The sequence below is a fragment of the Bombina bombina genome, chromosome 8 (assembly GCF_027579735.1).
Source record: "Bombina bombina isolate aBomBom1 chromosome 8, aBomBom1.pri, whole genome shotgun sequence".
Taxonomy (NCBI): Eukaryota; Metazoa; Chordata; class Amphibia; order Anura; family Bombinatoridae; genus Bombina; species Bombina bombina.
The window spans coordinates 333649686-333672813 of record NC_069506.1 but is presented as its reverse complement, the minus strand read 5'-3'; the positions used below and the strand labels follow the sequence as shown (position 1 = coordinate 333672813).

The window sequence follows — 23128 nt, the reverse complement described above, 5'->3', positions numbered from 1 at the left end:
TCACAAAGCATCCCTGGCCCTGCAGTCTCTGTCAGACAGAAACTCATCCCACCTCGTAAAACATCCCTGGCCCTGCAGCCCCTGTCGGACACAAACTCATCACACCTCACAAAACATCCCTGGCCCTGCAGCCCCTGTCAGACACAAACTCATCCCACCTCACAAAACATCCCTGGCCCTGCAGCCCCTGTCAGACACAAACTCATCCCACCTCACAAAACATCCCTGGCCCTGCAGCCTCTGTCAGACACAAACTCATCACACCTCACAAAGCATCCCTGGCCCTGCAGCCTCTGTCAGACAGAAACTCATCCCACCTCGTAAAACATCCCTGGCCCTGCAGCCCCTGTCGGACACAAACTCATCACACCTCACAAAACATCCCTGGCCCTGCAGCCCCTGTCAGACACAAACTCATCCCACCTCACAAAACATCCCTGGCCCTGCAGCCTCTGTCAGACACAAACTCATCACACCTCACAAAGCATCCCTGGCCCTGCAGCCTCTGTCAGACACAAACTCATCACACCTCACAAAACATCCCTGGCCCTGCAGCCTCTGTCAGACACAAACTCATCACACCTCACAAAGCATCCCTGGCCCTGCAGCCTCTGTCAGACAGAAACTCATCCCACCTCGTAAAACATCCCTGGCCCTGCAGCCCCTGTCGGACACAAACTCATCACACCTCACAAACCATCCCTGGCCCTGCAGCCCCTGTCAGACACAAACTCATCCCACCTCACAAAACATCCCTGGCCCTGCAGCCCCTGTCAGACACAAACTCATCCCACCTCACAAAACATCCCTGGCCCTGCAGCCTCTGTCAGACACAAACTCATCACACCTCACAAAGCATCCCTGGCCCTGCAGCCTCTGTCAGACAGAAACTCATCCCACCTCGTAAAACATCCCTGGCCCTGCAGCCCCTGTCGGACACAAACTCATCACACCTCACAAAACATCCCTGGCCCTGCAGCCTCTGTCAGACAGAAACTCATCCCACCTCGTAAAACATCCCTGGCCCTGCAGCCCCTGTCGGACACAAACTCATCACACCTCACAAAACATCCCTGGCCCTGCAGCCCCTGTCAGACACAAACTCATCCCACCTCACAAAACATCCCTGGCCCTGCAGCCTCTGTCAGACACAAACTCATCACACCTCACAAAGCATCCCTGGCCCTGCAGCCTCTGTCAGACACAAACTCATCCCACCTCACAAAACATCCCTGGCCCTGCAGCCTCTGTCAGACACAAACTCATCACACCTCACAAAGCATCCCTGGCCCTGCAGCCTCTGTCAGACAGAAACTCATCCCACCTCGTAAAACATCCCTGGCCCTGCAGCCCCTGTCAGACACAAACTCATCCCACCTCACAAAACATCCCTGGCCCTGCAGCCCCTGTCAGACACAAACTCATCCCACCTCACAAAACATCCCTGGCCCTGCAGCCTCTGTCAGACACAAACTCATCACACCTCACAAAGCATCCCTGGCCCTGCAGCCTCTGTCAGACAGAAACTCATCCCACCTCGTAAAACATCCCTGGCCCTGCAGCCCCTGTCGGACACAAACTCATCACACCTCACAAAACATCCCTGGCCCTGCAGCCTCTGTCAGACAGAAACTCATCCCACCTCGTAAAACATCCCTGGCCCTGCAGCCCCTGTCGGACACAAACTCATCACACCTCACAAAACATCCCTGGCCCTGCAGCCCCTGTCAGACACAAACTCATCCCACCTCACAAAACATCCCTGGCCCTGCAGCCTCTGTCAGACACAAACTCATCACACCTCACAAAGCATCCCTGGCCCTGCAGCCTCTGTCAGACACAAACTCATCCCACCTCACAAAACATCCCTGGCCCTGCAGCCTCTGTCAGACACAAACTCATCACACCTCACAAAGCATCCCTGGCCCTGCAGCCTCTGTCAGACAGAAACTCATCCCACCTCGTAAAACATCCCTGGCCCTGCAGCCCCTGTCAGACACAAACTCATCACACCTCACAAAACATCCGTGGCCCTGCAGCCTCTGTCAGATACAAACTCATTACACCTCACATAACATCCCTGGCCCTGCAGCCCCTGTCAGACACAAACTCATCCCACCTCACAAAACATCCCTGGCCCTGCAGCCTCTGTCAGACACAAACTCATCACACCTCACAAAACATCCATGGCCCTGCAGCCCCTGTCAGACACAAACTCATCACACCTCACAAAACATCCCTGGCCCTGCAGCCTCTGTCAGACACAAACTCATCACACCTCACAAAACATCCATGGCCCTGCAGCCCCTGTCAGACACAAACTCATCACACCTCACAAAGCATCCCTGGCCCTGCAGCCTCTGTCAGATACAAACTCATCACACCTCGCATAACATCCCTGGCCCTGCAGCCCCTGTCAGGCACAAACTCTTATAAAACCTTACATAACACCCCTGGCGCATGTATAGGTACAAGGGGAGTATCTAAGTGAGCATGCATATGTACAGGAGGAGTATCTAAGTGCACATGCATAGGTACAGAGGGTAGCAGCTAAGTGGGCATGCATAGTTACAGGGGGAGTATCTAAGTGTGCATGCATAGGTACAAGAGGATTATCTAAGTGTGCATGTATAGGTACAAGAGGAATATCTAAGTGTGCATACATAGGTACAAGGGGCGTGTATATATGTGTGCATACATAAGTACAAGGGGGGTATCTAAGTGTGCATGCATAGGTACAGGAAGAGTATCTAAGTGAGCATGCATAGGTACAGGAAGAGTATCTAAGTGAGCATTAATAGGTACAAGAGGAATATATAAGTGCGCATACATAGGTACAAGGGGAGTATATATGTGCACATGCATAAGTACAAGGGGAGTATCTAAGTGTGAATACATAGGTACAAGAGGAGTATCTAAGTGCCCATGCATAGGTACAGGAAGAGTATCTAATTGCGCATGTATAGGTACAAGAGGAGTATCTAAGTGAGCATGAATAGGTACAAGAGGATTATCTAAGTGTACATGTATAGTTACAAGAGGAGTATCTAAGTGCGCATGTATAGGTACAAGAGGAGTATCTAAGTGAGCATGTATAGGTACAGGGGGAGTATCTAAGTGTGCATGTATAGGTACAGGGGGAGTATCTAAGTGAGCATGCATAAGTACAGGAAGAGTATCTAAGTGTGCATACATAGGTACAGGAAGAGTATCTAAGTGAGCATGCATAGGTACAGGAGGAGTATCTAAGTGAGCATGCATAGGTACAAGAGGAATATCTAAGTGCGCATGTATAGGTACAAGAGGAGTATCTAAGTGAGCATGCATAGGTACAGGAGGAGTATATATGTGCACATTCATGCTCTGAAGGAGTATCTTAAGTGCGCATGTATAGGTACAGGGGGAGTATCTAAGTGAGCATGCATAAGTACAAGAAGAGTATCTAAGTGCGCATGCATAGGTACAGGAAGAGTATCTAAGTGTGCATACATAGGTACAGGAAGAGTATCTAAGTGAGCATGCATAAGTACAAGAGGAGTATCTAAGGGAGCATGCATAGGTACAAGAGGAGTATCTAAGTGAGCATGCATAGGTACAGGAGGAGTATCTAAGTGAGCATGTATAGGTACAGGGGGAGTATCTAAGTGCGCATGTATAGGTACAGGGGGAGTATCTAAGTGAGCATGCATAAGTACAAGAAGAGTATCTAAGTGCGCATGCATAGGTACAGGAAGAGTATCTAAGAGTGCATACATAGGTACAGGAAGAATATCTAAGTGAGCATGCATAAGTACAAGAGGAGTATCTAAGTGAGCATGCATAGGTACAGGAGGAGTATCTAAGTGAGCATGCATAGGTACAGGAGGAGTATCTAAGTGAGCATGCATAGGTACAAGAGGAATATCTAAGTGTGCATGTATAGGTACAAGAGGAGTATCTAAGTGAGCATGCATAGGTACAGGAGGAGTATATATGTGCACATTCATGCTCTGAAGGAGTATCTTAAGTGCGCATGTATAGGTACAGGGGGAGTATCTAAGTGAGCATGCATAAGTACAAGAAGAGTATCTAAGTGCGCATGCATAGGTACAGGAAGAGTATCTAAGTGAGCATGCATAGGTACAGGAAGAGTATCTAAGTGAGCATTAATAGGTACAAGAGGAATATCTAAGTGCGCATACATAGGTACAAGGGGAGTATATATGTGCACATGCATAAGTACAAGGGGAGTATCTAAGTGTGCATGTATAGGTACAAGAGGAGTATCTAAGTGAGCATGCATAGGTACAAGAGGAGTATCTAAGTGCACATTCATGCTCTGAAGGAGTATCTAAGTGCGCATGTATAGGTACAGGGGGAGTACCTAAGTGAGCATGTATAGGTACAGGAAGAGTATCTAAGTGAGCATGCATAGGTACAGGAGGAGTATCTAAGTGAGCATGTATAGGTACAGGGGGAGTATCTAAGTGCGCATGTATAGGTACAGGGGGAGCATCTAAGTGAGCGTGCATAGGTAAAGGGTAAAGGGGGAGTATCTAAGTGAGCATGTATAGGTACAAAAGGAGTCTCTAAGTGTGCATGTATCGATACAGGGGGAGTATCTAAGTGAGCATGTATAGGTACAGGGGGAGTATCTAAGTGTGCATGTATAGGTACAGGGGGAGTATCTAAGTGCGCATGTATAGGTACAGGGAGGAGTATCTAAGTGCACATGTATAGGTACAGGGGGAGTATCCATGTGCGCATGTATAGGTACAAAAGACAAGATAAAAGACAGATACGCCATTTTGTTTGTTCCACACGATATGTATAATAAGGCTGTGCTAAATCAAACTCACATTCTTAGAAGCACTCCAAATAGTGCAGTGGAAGCAGTCTGGGATCTATAACAGTCATTCAGCAGACCGACCTCTTGGGTGGAGATGGATAATCTGTAGTATAGAGATACAAAAAGACACAGAGGTGCCCATATGTCCTAGTACAATTTGGACCCAGAGATCAGTGGTGTATATATTAAGAAATATACTCACATTTGGTGTAGCATCTCCAGTGATGCTAATCAAGCAGGAAGGGATCAATACAGTCACCCAACAGACTATAACAAGACAAACAGCAATAGGCAAAGTACCAGGATATCCAGTAGGCCAAAATAAATGATGATCCAAAAAATACACAATGCAGCAAGTGTTTTTGTATAAAAGTAACTAACTTTACTTAAAATAATTAAAAACAAGCGACGCGTTTCTCAGCAACAAGCTGTTTCATCAGGCTTATCTTAAGTCTTATCTCTATTCCTTTGTTACAGTCTGGAATCTTTTGTCTCATTGGATTAATATCGTACTAATAGTGATAATATTGTTAATACTGCTCTTTTTCAATATATCCTGTTTAAATTGGGCTTTCAATGCCAGCTATTATTTAGATTTTCTTTTTGAATATATCTGCTTACTGTATTGTTTGTACACATATACTACATATCCACTTTAGGGCGCCCCCTATCTAGTAGAATGATGTATAGGTACAAGAGGAGTATCTAAGTGCGCATGTATAGGTACAAGAGGAGTATCTAAGTGCGCATGTATAGGTACAATAGGAGTATCTAAGTGCGCATGTATAGGTACAATAGGAGTATCTAAGTGAGCAGGTATAGGTACAAGAGGAGTATCTAAGTGAGCATGCATAGGTACAAGAGGAGTATCTAAGTGAGCATGTATAGGTACAGGGGGAGTATCTTAGTGAGCATGTATAGGTACAGGGGGAGTATTTAAGTGTGCATGTATAGATACAAGAGGAGTATCTAAGTGCGCATGTATAGGTACAGGGGGAGTATCTAAGTGCGCATGTATAGGTACAGGGGGAGTATCTAAGTGAGCATGTATAGGTACGAGAGGAGTATCTATTTTTATTTTATTTTTTTAAATTTATTTATAACCAGCAGTACATGTCAACAAAAAAAAAAAATCACATTGTAGTTAATGCGCCACGCAGGGCCACATGCAGTATGACATAAAATGATAAAAAAAACAACATAGAATCAGCGAGAGGAGTATCTAAGTGCACATGTATAGGTACAGGGGAGTATCTAAGTGCGCATGTATAGGTACAGTGGGAGTATCTAAGTGTGCATGTATAGGTACAGTGGAAGTATATAAGTGCACATGTATAGTTACAGGGGGAGTATCTAAGTGCTCATGTATAGTTACAGTGGGAGTATCTAAGTGCGCATGTATAGGTACAGGGGGAGTATCTAAGTGCGCATGTATAGGTACAGTGGGAGTATCTAAGTGCGCATGTATAGGTACAGTGGGAGTATATAAGTGTGCATGTATAGGTACAAGAGGAGTATCTAAGTGCGCATGTAGAGTTATAGTGGGAGTATCTAAGTGCGCATGTATAGTTACAGGGGGAGTATCTAAGTTCGCATGTATAGGTACAAGAGGAGTATCTAAGTGCGCATGTATAGGTACAGTGCGAGTATCTAAGTGCGCATGTATAGGTACAGTGGGAGTATATAAGTGCGCATGTATAGGTACAGGGGGAGTATCTAAGTGCACATGTATAAGTACAGGGGGAGTATCTAAGTGCGCATGTATAGGTACAGGGGGAGTATCTAAGTGAGCATGTATAGGCACAGGGTGAGTATCTAAGTGCGCATGTATAGGTACAGTGGGAGTACCTAAGTGAGCATGTATAGGTACAGGGGGAGTATCTAAGTGCGCATATATAGGTACAAGAGGACTATCTAAGTGAGCATGTATAGGTACAGGGGGAGTACCTAAGTGAGCATGTATAGGCACAGGGTGAGTATCTAAGTGTGCATTTATAGGTACAGGGGGAGTATCTAAGTGAGCATGTATGGGTACAGGGGGAGTATCTAAGTGCGCATGTATAGGTACAAGAGGAGTATCTAAGGCCTAGATTTAGAGTTCGGCGGTAGCCGTGAAGACCAGCGTTAGAGGCTCCTAACGCTGGTTTTAGGCTACCGCCGGTATTTGGAGTCAGTGATTAAAGGGTCTAACGCTCACTTTTCAGCCGCGACTTTTCCATACCGCAGATCCCCTTACGTCAATTGCGTATCCTATCTTTTCAATGGGATCTTTCTAACGCTGGTATTTAGAGTCGTTTCTGAAGTGAGCGTTAGAGCTCTAACGACAAAACTCCAGCCGCCGGAAAATAGCAGGAGTTAAGAGCTTTCTGGGCTAACGCCGGTTCATAAAGCTCTTAACTACTGTACCCTAAAGTACACTAACACCCATAAACTACCTATGTACCCCTAAACCGAGGTCCCCCCACATCGCCGCCACTCGATTAAAATTTTTTAACCCCTAATCTTCCGACCGCCACCTACGTTATACTTATGTACCCCTAATCTGCTGCCCCTAACCCCGCCGACCCCTGTATTACATTTATTAACCCCTAACCTGCCCCCCACAACGTCGCCGCCAGCTACTTACAATAATTAACCCCTAATCTGCCGACCGCAAAGCGCCGCCACCTACGTTATCCTTATGTACCCCTAATCTGCTGCCCCTAACACCGCCGACCCCTATATTATATTTATTAACCCCTAATCTGCCCCCCTCAACGTCGCCGACACTTGCCTACACTTATTAACCCCTAATCTGCCGAGCGGACCTGAGCGCTACTATAATAAAGTTATTAACCCCTAATCTGCCTCACTAACCCTATCATAAATAGTATTAACCCCTAATCTGCCCTCCCTAACATCGCCGACACCTAACTTCAATTATTAACCCCTAATCTGACGACCGGAGCTCACCGCTACTATAATAAATGGATTAACCCCTAAAGCTAAGTCTAACACTAACACCCCCCTAACTTAAATATAATTTACATCTAACGAAATTAATTAACTCTTATTAAATAAATTATTCCTATTTAAAGCTAAATACTTACCTGTAAAATAAATCCTAATATAGCTACAATATAAATTATAATTACATTGTAGCTATTTTAGGATTAATATTTATTTTACAGGTAACTTGGTAATTATTTTAACCAGGTACAATAGCTATTAAATAGTTAAGAACTATTTAATAGTTACCTAGTTAAAATAATTACAAAATTACCTGTAAAATAAGTCCTAACCTAAGTTATAATTAAACCTAACACTACCCTATCAATAAATAAATTAAATAAAATACCTACAATTACCTACAATTAACCTAACACTACACTATCAATAAATAAATTAAATACAATTGCTACAAATAACTACAATTACATAAACTAACTAAAGTACAAAAAATAAAAAAGAACTAAGTTACAAAAAATAAAAAAATATTTACCAACATAAGAAAAATATTACAACAATTTTAAACTAATTACACCTACTCTAAGCCCCCTAATAAAATAACAAAGATCCCCAAAATAAAAAATTCCCTACCCTATTCTAAATTAATAAATGTAAAAGCTCTTTTACCTTACCAGCCCTGAACAGGGCCCTTTGCGGGGCATGCCCCAAGAAAATCAGCTCTTTTGCCTGTAAAAAAAAACATACAATACCCCCCTCCAACATTACAACCCACCACCCACATACCCCTAATCTAACCCAAACCCCCCTTAAATAAACCTAACACTAAGCCCCTGAAGATCTTCCTACCTTGTCTTCACCATCCAGGTATCACCGATCCGTCCTGGCATCCGGTGCTGAAGAGGTCCAGAAGAGGCTCCAAAGTCTTCCTCCTATCCGGCAAGAAGAGGACATCCGGACCGGCAAACATCTTCTCCAAGCGGCATCTTCGATCTTCTTCCATCCGGTGCGGAGCGGGTCCATCTTGAAGCAGCCGACGCGGATCCATCCTCTTCTTCCGTTGTCTCCCGACGAATGACGGTTCCTTTAAGGGACGTCATCCAAGATGGCGTCCCTCGAATTCCGATTGGCTGATAGGATTCTAACAGCCAATCGGAATTAAGGTAGGAATATTCTGATTGGCTGATGGAATCAGCCAATCAGAATCAAGTTCAATCCGATTGGCTGATCCAATCAGCCAATCAGATTGAGCTCGCATTCTATTGGCTGATCGGAACAGCCAATAGAATGCGAGGTCAATCTGATTGGCTGATTGGATCAGCCAATCGGATTGAACTTGATTCTGATTCGCTGATTCCATCAGCCAATCAGAATATTCCTACCTTAATTCCGATTGGCTGATAGAATCCTATCAGCCAATCGGAATTCGAGGGACGCCATCTTGGATGACGTCCCTTAAAGGAACCGTCATTCGTCGGGAGACAACGGAAGAAGAGGATGGATCCGCGTCGGCTGCTTCAAGATGGACCCGCTCCGCACCGGATGGAAGAAGATCGAAGATGCCGCTTGGAGAAGATGTTTGCCGGTCCGGATGTCCTCTTCTTGCCGGATAGGAGGAAGACTTTGGAGCCTCTTCTGGACCTCTTCAGCACCGGATGCCAGGACGGATCGGTGATACCTGGATGGTGAAGACAAGGTAAGAAGATCTTCAGGGGCTTAGTGTTAGGTTTATTTAAGGGGGGTTTGGGTTAGATTAGGGGTATGTGGGTGGTGGGTTGTAATGTTGGAGGGGGGTATTGTATGTTTTTTTTTACAGGCAAAAGAGCTGATTTTCTTGAGGCATGCCCCGCAAAGGGCCCTGTTCAGGGCTGGTAAGGTAAAAGAGCTTTTACATTTATTAATTTAGAATAGGGTAGGGAATTTTTTATTTTGGGGGTCTTTGTTATTTTATTAGGGGGCTTAGAGTAGGTGTAATTAGTTTAAAATTGTTGTAATATTTTTCTTATGTTGGTAAATATTTTTTTATTTTTTGTAACTTAGTTCTTTTTTATTTTTTGTACTTTAGTTAGTTTATGTAATTGTAGTTATTTGTAGCAATTGTATTTAATTTATTTATTGATAGTGTAGTGTTAGGTTAATTGTAGGTAATTGTAGGTATTTTATTTAATTTATTTATTGATAGGGTAGTGTTAGGTTTAATTATAACTTAGGTTAGGACTTATTTTACAGGTAATTTTGTAATTATTTTAACTAGGTAACTATTAAATAGTTCTTAACTATTTAATAGCTATTGTACCTGGTTAAAATAATTACCAAGTTACCTGTAAAATAAATATTAATCCTAAAATAGCTACAATGTAATTATAATTTATATTGTAGCTATATTAGGATTTATTTTACAGGTAAGTATTTAGCTTTAAATAGGAATAATTTATTTAATAAGAGTTAATTAATTTCGTTAGATGTAAATTATATTTAAGTTAGGGGGGTGTTAGTGTTAGGGTTAGACTTAGCTTTAGGGGTTAATCCATTTATTATAGTAGCGGTGAGCTCCGGTCGTCAGATTAGGGGTTAATAATTGAAGTTAGGTGTCGGCGATGTTAGGGAGGGCAGATTAGGGGTTAATACTATTTATGATAGGGTTAGTGAGGCGGATTAGGGGTTAATAATTTTATTATAGTAGCGCTCAGGTCCGCTCGGCAGATTAGGGGTTAATAAGTGTAGGCAGGTGTCGGCGACGTTGAGGGGGGCAGATTAGGGGTTAATAAATATAATATAGGGGTCGGCGGTGTTAGGGGCAGCAGATTAGGGGTACATAAGGATAACGTAGGTGGCGGCGCTTTGCGGTCGGCAGATTAGGGGTTAATTATTGTAAGTAGCTGGCGGCGACGTTGTGGGGGGCAGGTTAGGGGTTAATAAATGTAATATAGGGGTCGGCAGTGTTAGGGGCAGCAGATTAGGGGTACATAGGGATAACGTAGCTGGCGGCGGTGTACGGAGCGAAGATTAGGGGTTAATAATAATATGCAGGGGTCAGCGATAGCGGGGGCGGCAGATTAGGGGTTAATAAGTGTAAGGTTAGGGGTGTTTAGACTCGGGGTACATGTTAGAGTGTTAGGTGCAGACGTAGGAAGTGTTTCCCCATAGGAAACAATGGGGCTGCGTTAGGAGCTGAACGCTGCTTTTTTGCAGGTGTTAGGTTTTTTTTTCAGCTTAAACAGCCCCATTGTTTCCTATGGGGGAATCGTGCACAAGCACGTTTTTGAGGCTGGCCGCGTCCGTAAGCAACTCTGGTATCGAGAGTTGCATTTGCAGTAAAAATGCTCTACGCTCCTTTTTTGGAGCCTAACGCAGCATTTGTTTGAACTCTCGATACCAGAGTTAATTTTATGCTGCGGCCAGAAAAAAGCCCGCGGAGCGTTAACAGCCCATCTACCGCCAAACTCCAAATCTAGGCCTAAGTGCGCATGTATAGGTACAGGGGGAGTATCTAAGTGCGCATGTATAGGTACAGGGGGAGTATCTAAGTGCGCATGTATAGGTACAGGGGGAGTATCTAAGTGCGCATTCATGGTCTGAGGGACTGTCAAAGGGCTAAAGACATTCAATGTGATCTTGCCAATCCCTCAGAGCATCTACTGTGGTTTTGGAAACGCAATCTTTTGCTTTACTAACTTTAAAGCATTTCCATAAAACCGCAATAGCACCTTTAGTTCTATTCTATACTTGTGTTTAATGTCCCTTTTAATCAGTCTTAAGTATTTATTATGTTACTTGCAATAAGGACAATGCATCAATCTTTTTCAGAATCCCACAACTGGACTGTTGGCAATCACCTTTGCGCTTCATTTTTGTGATGAGGTTCATATTGCTGGCTTTGGCTATCCATCAAAAAACAATCATAATCAGTCCATTCACTACTACGAGAAAGTGACGCTAAAATCTATGGCTGTAAGTGTACTGTAGTCGAACTTCAGAAAATTGTTAATATTTTTTTTTTCCTCCACAAAAATACTTAATAACCAGCAAGTGATGGGAAAGAGAAGTAGCTATTGTTCCTGGCTGCCAACACCACCTAGTTTAAGAAGTATAAAATAGAACAGTAGTTTGAACACCTATATGCCAGTTGGGGCAGTGATTTAATCACCTAGTGACAAAGATAATTGATTATCTCCCCTTAGGGCAAGATTTATCAAAGTGAGAATAAGAAAATTCTCACATTTGTCGTAAAAAAAACCCTCAGAAATGATATCACCATATTTATGAAAGGTTATGTGCCAATAAAGTCGCAACTTTTCATATGTGCGAACAAATTGACTCATAACCATTCGCAAGTCTTAAATATATGCGAACAAGTTGTCTAGAAATGCCTAATTCTTGTATTAATCTCTATTAGCATTTTAAAATGCCCGCATACATTCGCAGTTCTCATATATTTATGAAAAGTGGTGCATGCAATATTAACTGTTATTAATCTCGCCAATTTTTAGGTTGCGAGGAGTGAAAAATAAAGAGCGATATTGTTGTTTGTCTGGAGGGAAAATGGAAATATGTCTTTTCTTTCATGTAATTAGCAAGAGTCCATGAGCTAGTGACGTATGGGATATACATTCCTACCAGGAGGGGCAAAGTTTCCCAAACCTCAAAATGCCTATAAATACACCCCTCACCACACCCACAAATCAGTTTTACAAACTTTGCCTCCCATGGACGTGGTGAAGTAAGTTTGTGCTAGATTCTACGTTGATATGCGCTTCGCAGCAGGCTGGAGCCCGGTTTTCCTCTCAGTGTTGCAGTGAATGTCAGAGGGATGTGAAGAGAGTATTGCCTATTTGAATTCAATGGTCTCCTTCTACGGGATCTACTTCATAGGTTCTTTGTTATCGGTCGTAGAGATTCATCTCTTACCTCCCTTTTCAGATCGACGATATACTCTTATATACCATTACCTCTACTGATTCTAGTTTCAGTACTGGTTTGGCTTTCTATAACATGTAGACGAGTGTCCTGGGGTAAGTAAGCCTTATTTTTTGTGACACTCTAAGCTATGGTTGGGCACTTTTATATAAAGTTCTAAATATATGTGTTTAAACATTTATTTGCCTTGATTCAGGATGTTCAATATTCCTTATTTCAGACAGTCAGTTTCATTATTGGGATAATGCATATAAATTAAAACATTTTTTCTTACCTTAAAAATTGACTTTTTTCCCTGTGGGCTGTTAGGCTCGCAGGGGCTGAAAATGCTTCATTTTATTTCGTCATTCTTGGCGCTGACTTTTTTGGCGCAAAAAATTCTCTTTGTCATTTCCGGCGTCATACTTGTCGCCGGAAGTTGTTCGTGTTTGCGTCATTTTTTTTGACGTTTTGCGCCAAAAATGTCGGCGTTACCGGATGTGGCATCATTCTTGGCGTCATTTATGTCTCCACCTTTTTTCTCACATTATTTAAGTCTCATTTTTCATTTGCTTCTGGTTGCTAGAGGCTTATTCATTTGCATTTTTTCCCATTCCTGAAACTGCCTTTTAAGGAATTTGATAGATTTTGCTTTATATGTTGTTTTTTCTTTTACATATTGCAAGATGTCTCAGATTGACCATGGATCAGAAGCTACTTCTGGAAAAACGCTGCCTGATGCTGGTTCCACCAAAGTTAAGTGTATCTGCTGTAAACTTGTGGTATCTGTTCTTCCGGCTGTAGTTTATGATGAATGCCATGATAAGCTTGCTAATGCAGATAGTATTTCCATTAGTAATATTCCATTACCTGTTGCTGTTCCATCAACATCTAATACTCAGGATGTTCCTGTTAATATAAGAGATTTTGTTTCTAAATCTATTAGGAAGTCTATGTCTGTTATTCCTCCTTCCAGTTAACGTAAAAGGTCTTTTAAAACTTCTCATTTTTCAGATGAATTTTTAAATGAACATCATCATTCTGATTTGTCTGTTTCTAATGATGATTTTTCTGGTTCAGAGGATTCTGTCTCAGATATTGACACTGATAAATCTTCATATTTATTTAAAATGGAATTTATTCGTTCTTTACTTAAAGAAGTTTTAATCGCATTAGAGATGGAGGAATCTAGTCCTCTTGATACTAAATCTACTAAGCGTTTAAATTCGGTTTTTAAACCTCCTACAGTTATTCTGGAAGTTTTTCCTGTCCCTGATGCTATTTCTGAAGTAATTTCTAGGGAATGGAATAATCTGGGTAATTCATTTACTCCTTCTAAAAGGTTTAAAAAATTGTATCCTATGTGTAAGAATCAACTCACTTGTATTTGTAACAACCAAGATTTCATGTAAAATTGAGGATGTGTTACAAGAGTTGAGGATGACAGTACACTATATGCTTTTAGTGAACTGTATAACACTTGTTGTTAATTTTGCCGGACAGCTCGCTCCCAGTAACTGGAGTGTCTATTAGTGGGAGTTGACTTTGGCAGGTATTCGTAGCAATGGATATACAGAGATAAACAGTACTGCAGAGGTTAATTATATATCAGGATGCAGTTAGTAGAAAGAGACCAGGGTTAAATGCAAGCAGCTTCAGTTTACAAACAGTAATGCAGAGGTTAATTGTATTTCATGATGCAGTTAGTAGAGAGAGTTCACGGTTAAATGCAAGCAGCTTCACTATACAAATCTTACACTTGTAGTATGTTTAAGTGTACTTCAGAAGAGAGTTGCACAGTGTGTTTATGAAAGTTTATACAGCACCTGTCCAGAAGTCGCTGAATGAGATTTCCCCTTTAAGCAAACTGCAGCTGCTGTGAGTGCGATGAGTGCAGCACAGAGATCCGGTCCCAATGAGCTTGGTGAGCAGTGTGAACGCTGTGGTCCCTGCGTTTCCTGTTTGCTGAGTGGCGTGTCACGCCAGGTTGTTAGGAATACTCACAAGCAGACCCTGGATGGGGGAGGTGTGGAGTGAAGTCCTGCTGCAGATATGTAATGTCAGCTCCGGCTGAAATAGAGGTATGCTGATAGAAAAGGAAATAAATACACAGTTTAAATCCTGTTATGCTGTAGAAAAGGTAAGGACTGGAACTGTAGCTATTACACTTCAATAAACCAGCAAAGGACCATGGGATGAGGCAGGTTTATATTGGGTTCAGGTAGGAAGTTAACAAGATGTAAAGGTGGTATATAGTATTTGCTTGACACATTTAAGGTGGAATAGGAGGATCATGACACTGTGCCATCTGACAGATTAAAATCCCTAAAGTTGATGGGGCTATCTCTACTCTCGCTAAACGTACTACTATTCTTACGGCAGATCCTTTAAGGATCCTTTAGATAGGAAAATTGATTCCTTTCTAAGGAAAGCTTATTTATGTTCAGGTAATCTTCTTAGGCCTGCTATTTCTTTGGCTGATGTTGCGGCAGCTTCCACTTTTTGGTTGGAGGCTTTGTCACAACAAGTGTCAGATCATAATACTCATAGCATTGTTAAACTTCTTCAACATGCTAATAACTTTATTTGTGATGCCATCTTTGATATCATTAGAGTTGATGTCAGGTATATGTCTTTAGCTATTTTAGCTAGAAGAGCTTTATGGCTTAAAACGTGCAGATATGTCTTCTAAGTAAACTTTGCTTTCCCTTTCTTTTCAGGGTAATAAATTGTTTGGTTCCCAGTTGGATTCTATTATTCAACTGTTACTGGGGGGAAAGGAACTTTTTTACCTCAGGATAAAAAATCTAAAGGTAAATATAGGGCTGCTAATCGTTTTCGTTCCTTTCGTCAGAATAAGGAACAGAAGCCTGATCCTTCCCCTAAAGGAACAGTTTCTGTTTGGAAACCTTCTCCAGTCTGGAATAAATCCAAGCCTTTTAGAAAGCAAAAGCTAGCTCCCAAGTCCACATGAAGGTGCGGCCCTCATTCCAGCACAGCTGGTAGGGGGCAGATTACGATTTTTCAAATAAATTTGGATCAATTCGATTCACAGTCTTTGGATTCAGAACATTGTTTCACAAGGGTACAGAATAGGTTTCAAGGTAAGGCCTCCTGCAAGAAGATTTTTTCTTTCTCGCATTCCAATAAATCCAGTGAAGGCTCAAGCATTTCTGAAATGTGTTTCAGATCTAGAGTTGGCTGGAGTAATTGTGCCAGTTCCAGTTCTGGAACAGGGTCTGGGGTTTTACTCCAATCTATTCATTGTACCAAAGAAGGAGAATTCCTTCAGACCAGTTCTGGATTTAAAAATATTGAATCGTTATGTAAGGATACCAACATTCAAAATGGTAACTATAAGGACTATTCTGCCTTTTGTTCAGCAAGGGCATTATATGTCCACAATAGATTTACAGGATGCATATCTGCATATTCCGATTCATCCAGATCATTATCAGTTTCTGAGATTCTCTTTTCTAGACAAGCATTACCAATTTGTGGCTCTGCCGTTCGGCCTAGCAACAGCTCCAAGGATTTTTTCAAAGGTTCTCGGTGCCCTGCTATCTGTAATCAGAGAACAGGGTATTGTGGTATTTCCTTATTTGGACGATATCTTGGTACTTGCTCAGTCTTCACATTTAGCAGAATTTCATACGAATCGAATTGTCATTTCTTCAAGAACATGGTTGGAGGATCAATTTACCAAAGAGTTCATTGATTCCTCAGACAAGGGTAACCTTTTTAGGTTTCCAAATAGATTCAGTGTCCATGACTTTGTCTCTGACGGACAAAATACGTCTGAAATTGGTTTCAGCTTGTCGAAACCTTCAGTCTCAATCATTCCCTTCGTTAGCTTTATGCATGGAAATTCTAGGTCTTATGACTGCTGCATCGGACGCGATCCCCTTTGCTCGTTTTCACATGCGACCTCTTCAGCTTTGTATGCTGAACCAGTGGTGCAGGGATTATACAAGGATATCACAGTTAATATCTTTAAATCCGATTGTACGACACTCTCTGACGTGGTGGACAGATCACCATCGTTTAGTTCAAGGGGCTTCTTTTGTTCTTCCAACCTGGACTGTGATCTCAACAGATGCGAGTCTGACAGGTTGGGGAGCTGTATGGGGGTTTGGGAATCTCGGGAGGCGAGATTACCCATCAACATTTTGGAACTCTGTGCGATTTTCAGAGCTCTTCAGTTGTGGCCTCTTCTGAAGAGAGAATCGTTCATTTGTTTTCAGACGGACAATGTCACAACCGTGGCATATGTCAATCATCAAGGGGGGACTCACAGTCCTCTGGCAATGAAAGAAGTATCTCGGATACTTGCTTGGGCGGAATCCAGCTCCTGTCTAATTTCTGCGGTTCACATCCCAAGTGTAGACAATTGGGAAGCGGATTATCTCAGTCGCCAGACGTTACATCCGAGCGAATGGTCTCTTCACCCAGAGGTATTTCTTCTTCCAGAAATTGATCTGATGGCTTCTCATCTAAACAAGAAACTTCCCAGGTATCTGTCCAGATCCAGGGATCCTCAGGCGGAGGCAGTGGATGCGCTGTCACTTCCTTGGAAGTATCATCCTGCTTATATCTTTCCGCCTCTGGTTCTTCTTCCAAGAGTGATCTCCAAGATTCTAAAAGAGCGTTCGTTTGTTTTACTGGTGGCTCCAGCATGGCCTCACAGGTTTTGGTATGCGGATCTTGTTTGGATGGCTACTTGCCAACCGTGGACTCTTCCGTTAAGACCAGATCTTCTTTCTCAAGGTCCTTTTTTCCATCAGGATCTCAAATCATTAAATTTGAAGGTATGGAGATTGAACGCTTGATTCTCAGTCATAGAGGTTTCTCTGACTCTGTAATTAATACTATGTTACAGGCTCGTAAATCTGTGTCTAGGAAGATATATTATCGAGTCTGGAAGACTTACATTTCTTGGTGCTCTTCTCATCATTTTCCCTGGCATTCTTTTAGAATTCCTAGAATTTTACAATTTCTTCAGGATGGTCTGGATAAAGGTTTGTCTGCAAGTTCTTTGAAAGGACAAATTTCTGCTCTTTCTGTGTTGTTTCACATAAAGATTGCTAACCTTCCTGATATTCATTGTTTTGTACAGGCTTTGGTTCGTATAAAACCTGTCATTAAGTCAATCTCTCCTCCTTGGAGTTTGAATTTAGTTCTGGGGGCTTTACAAGCTCCTCCGTTTGAACCTATGCATTCTCTGGACATTAAATTACTTTCTTGGAATGTTCTGTTCCTTTTGGCCATCTCTTCTGCTAGAAGAGTTTCAGAGTTATCTGCTCTTTCTTGTGAATCTCCTTTTCTGATTTTTCATCAGGATAAGGCGGTGTTGCGAACTTCGTTTAAATTTTTACCTAAAGTTGTGAACTCTAACAACATTAGTAGAGAAATTGTGGTTCCTTCATTGTGTCCTAATCCTAAGAATTCTAAGGAAAGATCGTTGCATTCTTTGGATGTAGTTAGAGCTTTGAAATATTATGTTGAAGCTACTAAAGATTTCCGAAAGACTTCTAGTCTATTTGTTATCTTTTCCGGTTCCAGGAAAGGTCAGAAGGCCTCTGCCATTTCTTTGGCATCTTGGTTAAAATCTTTGATTCATCATGCTTATGTCGAGTCGGATAAAACTCTGCCTCAAAGGATTACAGCTCATTCTACTAGGTCAGTTTCTACTTCCTGGGCGTTTAGGAATGAAGCTTCGGTTGATCAGATTTGCAAAGCAGCCACTTGGTCTTCTTTGCATACTTTTACTAAATTCTACCATTTTGATGTGTTTTCTTCTTCTGAAGCAGTTTTTGGTAGAAAAGTACTTCAGGCAGCTGTTTCAGTTTGATTCTTCTGCTTATAATTTCAGTTTTTTTCATTATAAGATTTAAACTTTTTATTTTGGGGTGGGGATTATTTTTTCAGCGGAATTGGCTGTCTTTATTTTATCCCTCCCTCTCTAGTGACTCTTGCGTGGAAGTTCCACATCTTGGGTATTTATTATCCCATACGTCACTTGCTCATGGACTCTTGCTAATCACATGAAAGAAAACATAATTTATGTAAGAACTTACCTGATAAATTCATTTCTTTCATATTAGCAAGAGTCCATGAGGCCCACCCTTTTTGTGGTGGTTATGATTTTTTTGTATAAAGCACAATTATTGCAATTCCTTATTTTTTTATGCTTTCACACTTTTTTCTTATCACCCCACTTCTTGGCTATTCGTTAAACTGATTTGTGGGTGTGGTGAGGGGTGTATTTATAGGCATTTTGAGGTTTGGGAAACTTTGCCCCTCCTGGTAGGAATGTATATCCCATACGTCACTAGCTCATGGACTCTTGCTAATATGAAAGAAATGAATTTATCAGGTAAGTTCTTACATAAATTATGTTTCTCCAACATAGGTGTGTCCGGTCCACGGCATCATCCTTACTTGTGGATATTCTCTTCCCCAACAGGAAATGGCAAAGAGCCCAGCAAAGCTGGTCATATGATCCCTCCTAGGCTCCGCCTACTCCAGTCATTCTCTTTGCCGTTGCACAGGCAACATCTCCACGGAGATGGCTAAGAGTTTTTTGGTGTTTAAATTTAGTTTTTATTCTTCAATCAAGTGTTTGTTATTTTAAAATAGTGCTGGTATGTACTATTTACTCTGAAACAGAAAAGAGAAGAAGATTTCTGTTTGTAAGAGGAAGATGATTTTAGCAAACGTTACTAAAATCGATTGCTGTTTCCACACAGGACTGTTGAGATGAAGTAACTTCAGTTGGGGGAAGCAGTTGGCAGACTTTTCTGCCTGAGGTATGACTGGCCACATTTCTAACACGACTTGGTAATGCTGGAAGGCTGTCATTTTCCCTATGGGGACCGGTAAGCCATTTTCTTAGATTAAGTAAAAGAATAAAGGCTTTATAAGGGCTTAAAAAACTGGTAGACATTTTTCTGGGCTAAAACGATTACCTTGCTAAGCATATTTGACAGATTATAGCTCTTTATAGTTATTATAATCTTGGGGATTGTTGTTAAAAAACGGCAGGCACTGTATGGACACCTTTTTCAGATGGGGGCCTTCTCTAGTCATAGGCAGAGCCTCATTTTCGCGCCACTAATGCGCAGTTGTTTTTGGAAGGCAAGGCATGCAGATGCATGTGTGAGGAGCTAAGATCCACTGAAAAAGCTTATAGAAGGCGTCATTTGGTATCGTATTCCCCTCTGGGCTTGGTTGGGTCTCAGCAAAGCAGATTTCTGGGACTGTATAGGGGTTAAATGTAAAAACGGCTCCGGTTCCGTTATTTTAAGGGTTAAAGCTTTCAAATTTGGTGTGCAATACTTTTAAGGCTTTAAGACACTGTGGTGAAATTTTGGTGAATTTTAAACAATTGCTTCATACTTTTTCGCATTTTCAGTAATAAAGTGTGTTCTGTTTAAAATTTAAAGTGACAGTAACGGTTTTATTTTAAAACGTTTTTTGTGCTTTGTTGACAAGTTTAAGCCTGTTTAACATGTCTGAACCATCAGATAAACGATGTTCTATATGTATGAAAGCCAATGTGTCTCCCCATTTAAATATATGTGATGATTGTGACATGGTGTCCAAACAAAGTAGGGACAATGATGCCACAGATAATAATAGTGCCCAAGATGATTCTTCAGATGAGGGGAGTAAGCATGGTACTGCATCACCCCCTTCTGTGTCTACACCAGTTTTGCCCACACAAGAGGCCCCTAGTACATCTAGTGCGCCAATACTTATTACTATGCAACAATTAACGGCTGTTATGGATAATTCTATTGCAAATATTTTATCTAAAATGCCTACTTATCAAAGAAAGCGCGATTGCTCTGTTTTAAACACTGAAGAGCAAGAGGACGCTGATGATAACGCTTCTGACATACCCTCACACCAATCTGAAGGGGCCAGGAGGGAGGTTTTGTCTGAGGGAGAAATTTCAGATTCAGGAAAAATTTCTCAACAAGCTGAACCTGATGTTGTAACATTTAAATTTAAATTAGAACATCTCCGCGCACTGCTTAAGGAGGTATTATCTACTCTGGATGATTGTGAGTAATTTGGTCATTCCAGAGAAATTATGTAAGATGGACAAGTTCCTAGAGGTTCCGGTGCCCCCCGATGTTTTTCCTATACCCAAGCGGGTGGCGGACATAGTAAACAAGGAATGGGAAAGGCCCGGCATACCTTTTGTGCCTCCCCCTATATTTAAGAAATTATTTCCTATAGTCGACCCCAGAAAGGACTTATGGCAGACAGTCCCTAAGGTCGAGGGGGCGGTCTCTACTCTAAACAAACGCACTACTATTCCCATAGAAGATAGTTGTGCTTTTAAAGATCCTATGGATAAAAAATTAGAGGGTTTGCTTAAAAGAATGTTTGTTCAGCAAGGTTACCTTCTTCAACCAATTTCATGCATTGTTCCTGTCACTACGGCAGCGTGTTTCTGGTTCGAAGAACTAGAAAAGTCGCTCAATAAAGAATCTTCGTATGAGGAGGTTATGGACAGAGTTCATGCACTTAAATTGGCTAACTCTTTTATTCTAGATGCCGCTTTGCAATTAGCGAGATTAGCGGCGAAAAATTCAGGGTTTGCTATTGTGGCGCGCAGAGCGCTCTGGCTAAAGTCTTGGTCAGCGGATGTGTCTTCCAAGACAAAATTGCTTAACATCCCTTTCAAGGGCAAGACACTGTTTGGTCCTGATTTGAAAGAGATTATTTCAGACATCACCGGAGGAAAGGGCCACGCCCTTCCTCAGGATAGGTCTTTTAAGGCTAGAAATAAGCCTAATTTTCGTCCCTTTCGCAGAAACGGACCAGCCTCTACTTCTACATCCTCTAAGCAAGAGGGTAATACTTCTCAACCCAAACCAGCCTGGAGACCGATGCAAGGCTGGAACAAGGGTAAGCAGGCCAAGAAGCCTGCCACTGCTACCAAAACAGCATGAAGGGATGGCCCCCGATCCGGGACCGGATCTGGTGGGGGGCAGACTTTCTCTCTTTGCTCAGGCCTGGGCAAGAGATGTTCAGGATCCTTGGGCACTAGAAATAGTTTCTCAAGGTTATCTCCTGGAATTCAAGGAACTACCCCCAAGGGGAAGGTTCCACAGGTCTCAATTATCTTCAAACCAAATAAAAAGACAGGCATTCTTACATTGTGTAGAAGACCTGTTAAAGATGGGAGTAATTCATCCAGTTCCAATAAGAGAACAAGGGATGGGGTTTTACTCCAACCTGTTTATAGTTCCCAAAAAAGAGGGAACATTCAGACCAATTCTAGATCTCAAGATCCTAAACAAATTTCTCAGGGTTCCATCATTCAAAATGGAAACCATTCGAACGATCCTTCCTACCATCCAGGAAGGTCAATTTATGACCACGGTGGATTTAAAGGATGCGTACCTCCATATTCCTATCCACAAGGAACATCATCAGTTCCTAAGGTTAGCTTTTCTGGACAAGCATTACCAGTTTGTGGCACTTCCTTTCGGATTAGCCACTGCTCCGAGAATTTTCACAAAGGTACTAGGGTCCCTTCTAGCGGTTCTAAGACCAAGGGACATTGCAGTAGTACCATACTTGGACGACATCCTGATTCAAGCGTCGTCTCTGTCAAAAGCAAAGGCTCATACGGACATCGTCCTAGCCTTTCTCAGATCTCACGGATGGAAAGTAAACATAGAAAAAAGTTCTCTTTCCCCGTCAACAAGAGTTCCCTTCTTGGGAACAATAATAGACTCCTTAGAAATGAGGATTTTTCTGACAGAGGTCAGAAAATCAAAGCTTCTAAGCTCTTGTCAAGTTCTTCATTCTGTTCTTCGTCCTTCCATAGCGCAGTGCATGGAAGTAATAGGATTGATGGTTGCAGCAATGGACATAGTTCCTTTTGCACTAATTCATCTAAGACCATTACAACTGTGCATGCTCAGACAGTGGAATGGGGATTATACAGACTTGTCTCCGACGATTCAAGTAGATCAAAGGACCAGAGATTCACTCCGTTGGTGGCTAATCCTGGACAACCTGTCACAGGGAATGAGCTTCCGCAGACCAGAGTGGGTCATTGTCACGACCGACGCCAGTCTGGTGGGCTGGGGCGCAGTCTGGGAACCCCTGAAAGCTCAGGGTCTATGGTCTCGGGAAGAATCTCTTCTCCCGATAAACATTCTGGAACTGAGAGCGATATTCAATGCTCTCAAAGCTTGGCCTCATCTAGCAAAGGCCAAATTCATAAGGTTTCAATCAGACAACATGACGACAGTTGCATATATCAACCATCAGGGGGGAACAAGGAGTTCCCTGGCGATGGAGGAAGTGACCAAGATAATTCAATGGGCGGAGGATCACTCCTGCCACTTGTCTGCAATCCACATCCCAGGAGTGGAAAATTGGGAAGCGGATTTTCTGAGTCGTCAGACATTCCATCCGGGGGAGTGGGAA

At 42.2% G+C, this 23128-nt stretch overlaps 1 protein-coding gene across 8 annotated transcripts in view; it reads left to right on the top strand.

Annotated features, from left to right (window-relative positions):
• ST3GAL4 (ST3 beta-galactoside alpha-2,3-sialyltransferase 4) overlaps positions 1-23128 on the top strand; it is a 722373-nt gene that overhangs the window by 689608 nt on the left and 9637 nt on the right. For all 8 annotated transcript variants that reach the window (XM_053691566.1, XM_053691565.1, XM_053691562.1 and 5 more), the window contains one exon: positions 11582-11725. In XM_053691566.1, the coding sequence (XP_053547541.1) occupies positions 11582-11725 (144 nt within the window). The remainder of the gene's footprint in view (positions 1-11581; positions 11726-23128) is intronic.